Source organism: Meleagris gallopavo, chromosome 3 (genome assembly GCF_000146605.3).
Source record: "Meleagris gallopavo isolate NT-WF06-2002-E0010 breed Aviagen turkey brand Nicholas breeding stock chromosome 3, Turkey_5.1, whole genome shotgun sequence".
In the NCBI taxonomy this organism is placed as follows: Eukaryota; Metazoa; Chordata; class Aves; order Galliformes; family Phasianidae; genus Meleagris; species Meleagris gallopavo.
In genome coordinates, this window is record NC_015013.2 from 6,833,822 (window position 1) to 6,846,286 (window position 12,465).

Below are 12,465 nucleotides of genomic sequence, written 5' to 3' on the forward strand. Positions count from 1 at the left end.
TTTTTTTAAATACGAAGGCCAATAACTTGGCGTATAGAAAGTGAAAATACTCACTTGTAGTAGCATTGCCAAATGACTTTTAATTACCAAACTTGAAAAATTACAAGGATCAGGCTGAAAAACTTTACTGGCAGCTCTGCTCCCATCTCACTTGAACACCACTGCTTTGCTCCAAGTTGCCCAAAGGTCCAACGTTCTGTTCAGTGCCCCTTAATCTCCACAGCTGGCCCTCAGCTCCACAGCTGGCCCCGCAGCCCGCTGCCCAGTACATCACAACCCTGAAGGCCCATTGCCTCCCTTGCAGCCTGCTCCTCGTGTAGCCCACCAGCTGCTCTTCGGGCTCTGGGCTCGGGGCCATGCTTGCAGAAGAGCTCCATTCTGCATGAGGTCCTGCTCAGAGGAACGTCCACCTCAGCATCCTTCCAACACTGTGCCCACGATGCTACTGCATGATTCAGCCCTCAGGGAACAGCCCCACACTGTACTGCAAACTAGCAGCTGATGAGGATACGTTCTGTACTCACAAGATAAGCAGGAATTAAAAAACAAAAAACACATCATTTGGAGTAAAATAATCCTGTGGTAATGAATTTATAACACTTTGTACCTTGTTGGCTCACACGTTTGGGCAAAGCAGGAACAAAATCCTACACACAGAATTCTCTTGGCATGAATGTAGTATTTTATGACCACAGGAGATAAAAAAAGAAGCCATAGAAAGGGAGGGAAACACTGGCAGGAGGGTGTGCAGGACTCGATTCTAGCCCCATTTATGCAGGCCAGCAGAATTATTCCATGGCAGAGGATGTGAGAGTCATGAGTTTTCAGTTCCCAATCTCAAGGGTGGTGAAGAATAAAAATAATGGCAGAGTACTACCTGAAATTCTTCCAGCCTCAGTCACACAGTAAATATCTTCTCCTGTTTCTTTTACAAAAAACTGAGATTCAGACCCCCTGGCAATTCTCAGTTGCCACATCTTCAGTCATATAGGAATTTTATGAGAACAAAGCTGTAATAATGTGCTCTGGCTAAGCAGCAGAGTAGCTATACAGTCAGTGTTTTTCTGCACTCATATTTTTGGGTGGATTAGTATTGCAGCAGAGTCTAAAATAACAGAGTGAATTTAATGTGTGGCAGTCTTAAAAAATAGTGAAGTATAACACAACAAGTGTATTTGTTTGTGCTGTGATGTGTAACTGGTACCTTGCAATCCTGCCAAGATGAGGCTCTGTTGTAAAACAGAGTACAAAATATCCGATGCTGGAGCTAAAATGATCATAATGAACTGGGAATTAAAAAATGGAAGAGACGACGGGTAGCACTGCAGGCATGTTGTGCAGAAGGAACACAGATACATCACACATTTGCAAAACCTACATCCTGTATTAGCCAGCCCTTTATTGAAGATATTATATTCAGACAAATTGAACATACCCTAAATCACATAAATCCCTAACACACAAATACATCTTCTCCCAAAGTTATGAAGTACCATTAAACCACATAGATTTCTATCTTTCTTGCTTTTTTGACATGATTATTGTTGGAGATTGAAAATTTATGAATTCATAGATGAGTCAGACCTTGCAGTATATGGGGATTGGGGAATACAGCTCTTCTAACTCTATATGCTTTACCACAAACATCAAAACAATTACTTAGGAATAGTCATTTCTAGGAATTCTGAAAATGTTTGAGTTCTAATTGTTATCCAGTGATTACAGAGAAGTTTGAAACATTTCCTTTAATCATTCAATACAAAGCTCTGCAACTCCACACACTTGAAAACTATAATTTTGCTATAGGTTTTCTTCTTACATATGTGTCTATATATACATACACACACATATATGCACTATTATAAACTTGAGTGTCAAGAAAAGCGGGACCTTCACATTTCACATTTCTCCTACGATTTCAATAGGAATGAAACCATAGATATTATCTGTACGAGCTACAAAAATTGGACTGATTTGACTTCAGATCCTCTTGATAGACACAACCACCACTTAAGCTCTCCTTTTCCCCCCTCTCAACATTTTTCACTCTTACCAAAGTCATTTTGTTCTAAGAACATATTGTTAGGCCATGTAGTCAGCCTTCCTGCAACCAACCCACCTTCCCCTTACACTGCGCCTTGACGTTACTCCATTTCGTGCCTGATCCAAAAGCTGTGCTTACACTGATCATCTGCTGCTTCTCATATTTTACTCCGCTGTGCAAAGGAAAACCAGGTTGCAGCTGTGGCGTGGACCAGACTTAGTTCTAAACACAAATATTAAACATTTCTTATTTTTGTGCTCTTCCAGTAGTTGAAAATTTAGCCTCAATCACACGACGTACAAGCAAACCTCAGAGGGCCTGACTGTATTTATGGAATAGTAAAACGCCACTAATTCCTCTGAATTCAACATAGTCAAGTTGCACTAATTGCCACAGCTGGGGTGCCATCAACTCACAATGGTGACAGAGGGAGTTCAGAGTATTAAATATTTTGAAGGACTATGCACAAAACAGAATCCTTCCCAGAATAATAGGAACTTATCACAGTGCTTATCCTGTGGAATCGGAAAACAAACAAACAAAAACACAAAAAAACACTCAAAAAAGCAGAAAACCCCCCAGGCATTAATCATTTCAGAATTTTTCTGAAACATGTGTTAGGCAGTGAAAGTCCACGTCCTCACGATCAGGCAAAAAGATCTATCATTATAGCTAAAGTCACATAGGGGAAATTTCCCAGTGTAGCTACCTAAATGTAGGCGTGCTTTTGTTACAAGAACTGAAAGGTTGGAAATGTGGTGTGGTGGTGGAAACTCTCGGAGTGAAGGTAAACGTTATGGAACACAGCCAGTGAAGTTAGCAGATCTCTGAACTCTCAAAGGAAGCTAAGAATTACACACGCTTATTTAGTGCGCCTAGATGAGAACAAACGTGGCTAATGGAAGTAATCCATTGCAGGAGATGAAGCTGCAACTATTGGACAAGCAAAGTGGGCTTCTGCATGGGGAAAGTGTTTTGGAGATGCGTTGTTAGCATGAGGAAAAGGCTCCTCATGCTGTAGAACACCAAAAATCTGTGACCACTGGGCACCCCACAAATATTTTTACTGTAACAAGAACTGGAAAGAGCAAATGTTAGCTTGCCTTATTCTTCTTATTAACTAAATGATTTCATTTGCTACCAGAAATAACAGATATCCCAGAGCACGAGATTCTCTGCATTAAAAGATGCTACACATTGAACTGGAAGGTGCCTGTTATACTAACTTCTCCTAAGGCAGATCCTGCACCCTCATATTGCACGACCTAGCCAACAAAAAGCAAGGGGCTACTTATTTGAATAACAGCAGCAGACACCAAGTTTGGCAATTTTCCATTACCCCTTTCTACAACCCAGCCCTTTAAAATGAACACGGAAATTTTATGTCATTATTTAGCTAAAAGGAAAAGAAAATAAAGATGAAACAATAAATAATCAAATTGTAAAAAGAACCGTATAACATGGGTCACTGCTTTCACTCAGTGGGATGGTCAACAATAAAAATAAATAAGAATATAAAGACAGGCTAAATCAACGATGCTACACATGTGGCAATGTACCTTATTTCACTGCATTTGTTGTCAAGAAGACACGCAGTCTAGAAATTCATGGCAAACACACTGGCAAAAGCCATAAACCATGAGAATAACAAGGCTCGAGGGAACAAGGCTTACAAAGACAACCCCAAGGGTGACTTTCTTAGATACCAGTAAGTAAATCCCTAAAGGCAAGGAACTGAAGTACAGCAACCCTAGCAACCAAACTAGCACCCGAATTGAGGTCTGGAAGAGCAAAGATGTGCAGTTCCACACTGTCCAGTTGTGGGACACAGTTGCAACAGAGTCAAAACTCGTAGGCCTGTAAAATTCCACCACGGGTGTCGAGTTCAGAGTCTGGGGACTCTCTCTTTGTACTTCCATGATTGTTATAACCAGGCAATTCGAAGAGGTGTGAGAAGGGCTAACCAGAGACGCCAACCTTTTGGGAGTCAGCAGCAGTTCCGTTGGGTTGTCTGGTAGGCACTTCTTTCCCTTTCCCCCACAGGCTAAATTCAGAAGGATGTTATTGTCATCGGGAAGACTACTAACCTCATCGTCTGGCAGGCATGTTTCAAACCTGCAAAATGGGCAAACTATGACTCCTTGAGGAGAATCACCAAAGTCTATGATCTTGCAGAGGCATTTGGCACATACTCGGTGACAACACTCCAGCACTTTTGGTTTTCTCTGTCGCAGGTTGTAGCGATTGTAACAGATCTTGCACTCAAGCTCATCTGAGCTCTGGGGCTCTGCAGACTCCTCTTGTAGTGGACTGCTCATTTTGTCTGCTGGTTTGCAGCTTTGTGAAAAGAGGAGTTAAGGGAAAGCGACGTCGTCAGGCTTATTTTAGAAATTTTTCCTGATGCTCGTATCAGCCATCTCAGACAGGAAAAGAGGAGATGAAATTGTCAAAAAGCATCAGTAGAAGTCATCCATTTTGAGCTTCTGCTAGGGACTCTCTACTGCATCTCCTTCAAGCCAGGTGCCCATCTGAAAAAGATAATGTGGAATTTCAGTGGAAAACAAAGAAGGGAAAAAGCTGTTGCAGGTGAAACAAAGTTCTACTTTTTACAGCCTTAGCTTCTGTATGGGGCTGCTGAATCACAGCCTGAACCTCTGATTGATCACCTGAGGCGAGCAGTGAGTCAGCCACGGGAGCACAGGTGAAGGCAAATCACCTGTGCTGCAGGAAGGGGTGGAGCCTGGCTGCACCTCTCCTAGACCCATTTAAGAGCTGACTGCCAGGGGGGAAGGATCTCTTCTGGAAATCTGCTCCCTGGAGTCTATTTTGCAAGCTCTGGATAGGGTGAGTGTTTTTCTTTTCCTACTCCAATATAATAATTATATCAGCCAAGCTCCTGGATATACCATACCATCTGTATATTCACTGATTGTATGCTGCTATACCATAACATCAGTATACTCATTAATTGTACAGCTTCCTTTGCCAAATATACCTCCATGGTATTTTCTTTTTTCATGTGGCATATGAGACCTATACAACAGTTATGCTGATAAAACTACTTTGTCAGTCACTGCAATTCCTCCCCAGCCTATGAAATTCTCAGTAGAAGATGCAAGCTAAGCAGTGACTGATCAATTAGATACAGGTTAACCTGTGAATCCTTGTTTAAAGCTTAGTTTCACAAGGCTATGAGACCTAACCTGTGGTCCTTCTGTCTTTCTTGGTAACTTTTGAACCTGCTTTCCAATTTCAAACAAATTGACAGAGGTGCAGCAGTAGTGAAGATAATTGAGTTTCTAAAAAAAAGCGTGAAGACTGGCAGTTGGGACAGAGGAGGGGAAGAGAGATTTATAATAACTATCACTCTTGCTACAGGGCAATGGTCAATCAGCAGGCAGTCAGATCTGCTCTGAACAAGCCACGTGCTGCCCAACATTCAACCAGAGAGAGCATCACAGGAGGAAAGTGGTGGTATTCTTAGGCAATGAAGAGGAGGGAGGAGGGGACACTGAAGAGGAGTGGGGTTACTGAAAAATGGCAAGTGGGGACATGAAACAAATTTGGAAAATATCAGGATTTCTTAATTTTGCCTCTGGAATTACTCATTTTTCTGTTTCTTTGTATAGCTGTGAACACAGTGCTGATCAGAGCTTGTGGAAATGCAGCTTCTTCAGCTTCAGCCCTAGGTGGGTCACATGGAAGGAGACCAGGTTAAGTAGGATCTGCCTTTCCCGAACCCATGCTGACTTGCCTGATCACCTGGTTATCCTGAATGTGCTGTGTGATGTGCTCATGATGGCCTGCTCCATGACTTTCCCTGGCATCGATGTCAGACTAACTTGACCTGCCATTCAACAAGTCCCCCTTCCTGTGCTTCCTGTATATGTGTCACATTTGCCATCCTCCAGTCAACAGACACCACCTCAGATAGCCAGAACAGTTGGTAAATCACTGGAAGTAGCTTGGAGAATGGGGAGAAAGCATGTCAGTGCCTCACAACTAAGACTGCCACATATCATCCCATGATTTAAAAGTAGATTTCTGATCAACCAAAAAACTTCCTGAACATCTGCCTGCTTCCCATAGAAAACTGTAAATGTCCTCTGAAAACCCCCAACTAGAAAACTCTTTGCACTTTAATGTTTATTTTTCTAATGAATATTTCTTGTTTTCACAAAAAACAACCCACTTCTCAACCAATTACACTCATACACGTATCACTTCAGCCTGAATCAGTTTTCAAACTGAAAGTCTTCCTGATGCTAGCGTTTTTAGGTAGCCAAATTCAGCATTAATAAAAGAAGTAACAATTCCACTGCAAGTCCCAAATAGCAAATTGGGAACGTTAACTTCATTTCCAGAACACACCCATCATGCTCGATCCTCTTTTTGTAGTTTCATTTATGAACTATTCTACAAACCATTTTCATGCTGCTTTTAGTGTTTGCACCGTGCAAGATCGAGCTACTTTCAGCATACTCTCCTCACAGCCTCTTCAAAATATATTAATATATTCAAACGTTATTGCTTGGTATTTTTTCTTTGGCTAAGTTCAGATGTTGCATTTCTCCTTATGTGTTCTGGTGTGATTAGTGCTCACTTCTGCTTTACAGTTAGAAATTCTTTACTTTTAAAACAAAAATGTAATTTCTATTAATACCATCCAGATGTTTCCCTCTCCCCCCCTTTTTAACCTTCTCAGAAGAAACATCCAAAAACACGAGAGGTCTGTCTTTTTTTGCTTTCCTCATTTCTTAGGGAATTTTCTCTTTTTCTTTCCCAATACCCACTTCCCCGCTAGTTCTTTCTATGCTGAAAACCTTTGTGAGCTTAATATACACCACGTATCCTAAAAAGTTCTCAAATCACAAACCTAGCAAAATACTGGAAAATTCAAATTTTTAAATAAAATTTGTCTTCAATGAGGAATTCCAATCAGGTATATTAGGACAAATAATAGTAATTAAAAAATCGTAGTTAATACACCAATTGCTGAAGGAGGTGAGAATGAGCCTTGCAGATAGGGAAGCATGATTGGATACAACCCCATACAGGCTGCTCTCCCTTGGAACCTGACCCTTCTTAGAGTGAGGAAATTAAACCTCTGAGATGGCTTCCAATCCAAATTATTCTATGATTTTGCGTTTTGGTATCCATAACTCACTTCATGTGGTCTGTATGAGAAGCTCTGTTTATCAAACACTCTGTAGGTGAAGCTTGCTTCTAAGGGCCAGAAACAATTAGATGTAGACTGAGATCTCACTGTCAGAGCTCAGTATGCTGGCAGGGCAAAGTAGATGGGAAATTTTTGCTTCTTTTCTCTAATGAAAGTTGATCCTCGTCCAAATTATGAAGCCAACATTTTTACTTACCTCTAACGCTTTTTCAGTGAGTGGAATTTTGGGTTATATGTGAAATACTGGCACGTGAATACAGGAGGTCAGTAATTAACTTATTTAAGATATCATCACCCAGGGACCTACCCAGCACGATATTTTCGAAGAGTTTCTTCTACATGCAACCCAAATGTATTTATGGAATAGGAGAAGGAAAAAAAAGTACAGAGAGAGAAATTAATACGGAGAAACTTACTTTCCAAGAAAAAGAAGTTCTTGCAAAGATTCACTTGTAGGGAGCACAGGAATTGCCTGTTCTCCTCCACACAGGAAACAACTGGTGGAAGGGAGAGAAACAAAATCAGTAGAGCAGCAATACAGCTGAGAGACCTTACAGTCAATTCTTTTGAAAAAGTAATCCAACTCCTCTGGTTTGGATGGAAATATTCACACGCTAAGATTTCTGTTTAGAAAAATATATTGGGTAAATCCCATTTATTAAAATAACTTCTGTTAGGTAATGCAGAGTTATCTTAACAGATTTGTTGTTGATTTGAAGCCTCTTTCAATATAACATACTAAAATGCTCTGAAGCATTATCTCGTCTAGCATCCACATATTCACAAATGTTAGCAATTCACTCAGGAAAAAAAATACAGCAAAGTAGCTAGAGGAAAAAACCTTGCTTTGAAAGTAGGGTTTTTAAAATGTATCAAAATACTTTCCTTCCACCTTCTCGTAGAAGTTCTTTGATCATTCTAGCTTTCCCAAACTGCAGCCACTTCTTCAGCATAGACCAGAAAACAACCATCTCCCATGGACCACTGCACTGCATTCACATTCCAACAGCGTTGCTGCATTCTGACTCAGCAGGAAATGACCATTGCGCTAGATTTGTCCAGCCTGCGCTAAGCACAACGCAAAACAAAACAAACTCCAGCCCAAAAAACATCAAATTGCTTTACTATACGAATCTCACATTTGAATAGGGTACATTCAAAGCTCCATCAGCTATCACACATTCAACCTGCTTCGTGCCACATTTCTGCTAACACTGGATGGCTTTTAACAATGAGCGTTTCCCTGTCAACTCTTGTCGATGTGTAACTCTGCAGAGTTACAGAATGTGGCATACTGAGCCATGCTTGGTTTATGGTCATCTGTACAAAATGCCTTTTCATAAAAACACAGTTTTTGATGGGATAAGCAATGGGCTAATTTCTAAAAGATCTCCCCTTGAATGCTGTGAATAGAATAGAAACACTGCAACATCCACAACAGCTGGTTCTGCATTACTGGCACCTTCACAAGTAACTAATACAAAATATATATATATATTACTTTTTTTTTTTTATTGAGAAGGTATTGTTACAACATTCACAGTCCTTGCCCAAGCTGTCTCAATCCACTACCATATTATAACAACACAAAAATATACAATTCGTGGCATCAGATCTTTCCGCACTCAAAGTTCATGGGTCTCTGACATATACGTGTCATCTTAAATAATACTGATCATAATAAAATCAACAATCAAATTTTGTTTTCCTCCTCCCCCCCTTCTGATAAATAAGAGAGATTTTCAGCTAGCACGGAGTTCCCTTTACTCAACACAGTGATATTTGCTCCTAGGGCACTTTCTACATCCTTTACATGTGCACAGTCAATGTCACCAGACTCAATTTCCTCTTAACCATATAAGTCACAATACTTTTTTGTTATTCTAATATCTCGCATTACGTGTCAGATAGCAGTGGAAAATGGTGTGAATAAACAGTGAATGCCTTCCTGAAACCACATTATCCCGAATGACTTTCAGTCTAGCTAGAGGCTACTATGGTAATGATTTGAATCTTAAAATTGACTATGATGTAGGAAAAAAATGTTTCATTAGTTAGGCTTGTAGACACAAGTAAGACCTCGTCTAATATTTCTTGAGAATGATTTTTTTCTCATATATAATTCACAAGCAATTTATACAGCAATACATCGGATGACTTCTTAATGTGACACACAGCTGCGTGTTGCTCTGTGGCTGTTTCAGAATAAAACTAGTAAAGGACGAAGGGTCTGCTCTTTTAATAGCTGTCTTAATTAAACAGGCTGCTAATTACACTATATCAATAAGCAGAAAGAACTGTATCTAAAATGGTAACAAGTTTAATTCTGGAAACCCACTTGTTGAACACAGCAACTTCCTTTCACTTGCCTCACGATCTGCTTGCTTAGGCTGCTCCAGCATTTCTTCTTGTACTATTTTCTTACTGCCAGTGGTTTTTCCTTTATGACTCTGAAACCAAGAAACCAACCACCCCAGTAAGAATATATTTCATGACAGAACTCCTGACCTTAAAATCATTCATTTACAGAAGTGTAGGACATTCTCTTATTTGGTGGTAGGAGGCATTTGGAGCAGCTTTCTCAAACAAGGTGAAGTACTGTTTCTTTGCCTTAGCTTTTGTGTTTTTTGTGTAGGAGCTCCTCTGAGAATTGAAAAGACTGTAGGACACTGATTCTAGAATACAACTGGAAAAGGTACAAAATGATGAACAAATAAGAAGCTTACCAGTATTTCTTATTATAAGCATGAATGTTTAATTCTATGATTGACAGACATGTCCCTAATTCATCTTTAAATTAGGCACCATTAAAAGCCAGTATAATTTTGTATTAGGTTTCAGACTTTCTGGAAGTTTAGCTCCCTGTTTTGCTTGCTAAGATACAGCTGAATGTAAGATACATGCAAAAAATATTTTTTCTCCTTTTTTAAATAAAAAATTACTGTTGTCCTGGAGGATGCTAATGACATGCACAAAACAACAGATCCTCAAAATACGATAGAACTATTTTTCTTTAGACATATTTTCTATGGTGTGTAATTTGAGAGGGACCAGGTGAGAAAAAAATTCAGAAAATTGCTCTTGATTACATCATTCTGTGAGAAATTCCCCTCCACAAAGGGAAAGCATTTTAACACATTGCAAAAGTTCAAATTAATCTTCAAAATAAGTTTTAAATAGAAAGTGTCAAATTGGCTTTGTCCTAATGGAGCTGAAAATAATTGCAGAGCAGAATAAAGCTGTACTTCCCTCTTTTTCTGTTGCTATTGAGAACAACCTGTTCAACACTGAGGTGTGTTTCACCAGGTTCATTCTGTTTCAGACATTTCTGAGGACATGACTATAAATAAGCATTTTACTATACTGTGTATTTTACCTAGATAGGTTATTACCAAGAGAAAATAAAAACGACGTGGGATTGATGATACAGGACAATACAGACAGTGAAGTTTACAGATCAGTTGCATATAATTGGTAATATATTCTTCTGCTTCAGTTACTGCTCAGAAATTGAGCATTATGCTGTGATGAAAGGAAAACAGTAAGAAACAGTTAAAACAACTGCAGTCACATCAAGTCACAGAATGTTGGAGAAACACATGTCAAAATAACCCATACCCAGTGGAGATTTCCACTTCTCAACAACTTCTCCAGCCTTGGTCTTCCACCAGCATAGCCTTTTTGAAAAGCTGGCAATCAAAATCTAATCTGGCTGACGCTGCAGAGTCCCACTGTGTTGAAAAGAAAAGGGAGAAGTCTTGGGAAACAACATTTTAACTTGCATATACTGAAGTGTAATTCTAGTATTTAATTTAATATAGCAACTGTGGCACGTACTCCCTTTTCACTTCATGTTATTATAGATAGAATCATAGAATGGTTTAGGTTGGAACGGACCCCAAGAATCATCACGTTCCAACTCCCCTGTCACAGGCAAGGCCACCAATCTCCAGATCTGGTACTAGACCAGGGCCCCATCCAACCTGGTTTTGAACATCTCCAGAGACAGAGCATCTACAGCCGCCCTGGGCAGCTGTTCCAGCACCTCACCACTCTCTCTGTGAAGAACTTCCCGCTGACATTCAATCTAAAGCTTCCCTCCTTGTCCTATCACTGTCTATCTTTGTAAAAAGTTGATTCCCCTCCTTTTCATAATTCTCTTTTAAATGCTGAAAGGCTGCAATGAGGTCACCCTGCAGGCTTCTTTTCTCCAAGCTGAACAAGCCCAGCTCCCTCAGCCTGTCTTCGTAGGGGAGGTGCTCCAGCCCTCTGATCATCTTTATGGCTCTACTCTGGACCCTCTCCAACAGCTCCACAATATGACTTGAATCACAGCGATACAACTAAGAAAAAGGCTGTTTTAAAATCTTATTAAGGTATTTTTAAGACCAAGTACACAAAAAATTTTTTCATAAATAGCATATTAGTAGATTTGATGGACGGATGGTAAATCTAAGTCGTACATCTTCGTCTGTGTTTACATGAATGGAATGAGCCCAACTGAATGACGTGTCTATTAAGTGATTTTGACTATAATATGTAAAACCCTCTTACAAAATATCTGCAGGAAAAGGGCCGTTTGGTCTGTACAAGGAAAACAATATTTTAAGTGTACTAGATTCCTTTTAATCTGCACTGTTTTTTCAAAGACTTTATATTATTAACCTGCACCAACCAGCCTTGTTTTCAGCTAGTTTTAAGAAATATTTCTCTTTAGTAATGAAAATTCCCTCAAACAATAAAGAAGAAAAACGCTGTTACATTTTATACTAACAGTAAGCAAATTATAATCTATGAACCCCATGGTCCTAAGAAACTGCAGAAGAAAATTTACTGTTAGCAGGTTTTGGTGATTTTTTGATGTTGTTATTGTTTATATTGCTGTTGGTTTTACGTGAGAAAAATAAATCCATGTATTAAGAAAGGTGAATTAATTTGTATCAAATGATAGGCATAGCTTTCACTTTTTTGCTAATAAGGCATGGAATATTCCTCTTAAAGAAAGGCAGCTTTAAGTATTAGTCTGAAAACATCTTTCTAACTACTGTGGATGATCTGAGACCAAGAGATCCATAAGTGCTACATAACCACTCTCAGGATCACTGTGGAGTATTTTGCTGCCAAGATTTGCTTAGCTCAGATTCATGCCATAAAAGATTTAAACTTCAGGGAGACTTATGTGCATTGCTCTGCTTTTAACATGTTATTTAGCAGTGAAATATTTTTTATCTTTTTTTTTTAA

General features: G+C 39.5%; 1 protein-coding gene and 1 long non-coding RNA gene across 3 annotated transcripts; one reads left to right on the forward strand and one right to left on the reverse strand.

Moving 5' to 3' along the window:
* Positions 1-1,379: 1,379 nt before the first annotated feature.
* On the reverse strand, positions 1,380-11,167 carry RNF182 (ring finger protein 182). 2 transcript variants are annotated; one of them, XM_031552726.1, is made up of 4 exons: positions 10,842-11,167; positions 8,105-9,673; positions 7,640-7,720; positions 1,380-4,572 (listed from the first exon to the last, which is right to left on the reverse strand). In XM_031552726.1, the coding sequence occupies exon 4, from the start codon at positions 4,360-4,362 to the stop codon at positions 3,625-3,627; it is 738 nt and encodes a 245-aa protein (XP_031408586.1). In that variant the 5' UTR covers positions 4,363-4,572; positions 7,640-7,720; positions 8,105-9,673; positions 10,842-11,167; the 3' UTR covers positions 1,380-3,624. The 2 variants fall into 2 exon arrangements, with proteins under 2 accessions (XP_031408586.1, XP_031408585.1); XM_031552725.1 differs by having other exon boundaries at positions 7,640-9,673.
* Positions 4,783-6,178, forward strand: LOC116216419. Its single transcript, XR_004159111.1, has 2 exons — positions 4,783-4,888; positions 5,423-6,178. It is a non-coding gene; the product is annotated as an uncharacterized LOC116216419 (long non-coding RNA).
* Positions 11,168-12,465: the final 1,298 nt, after the last annotated feature.

Coding starts and splice junctions, on each gene's coding strand:
- RNF182 (XM_031552726.1), bottom strand. CDS start 4,362: ATGAGCAGTCCACTACAAGAGGAGTCTGCAGAGCCCCAGAGCTCAGAT.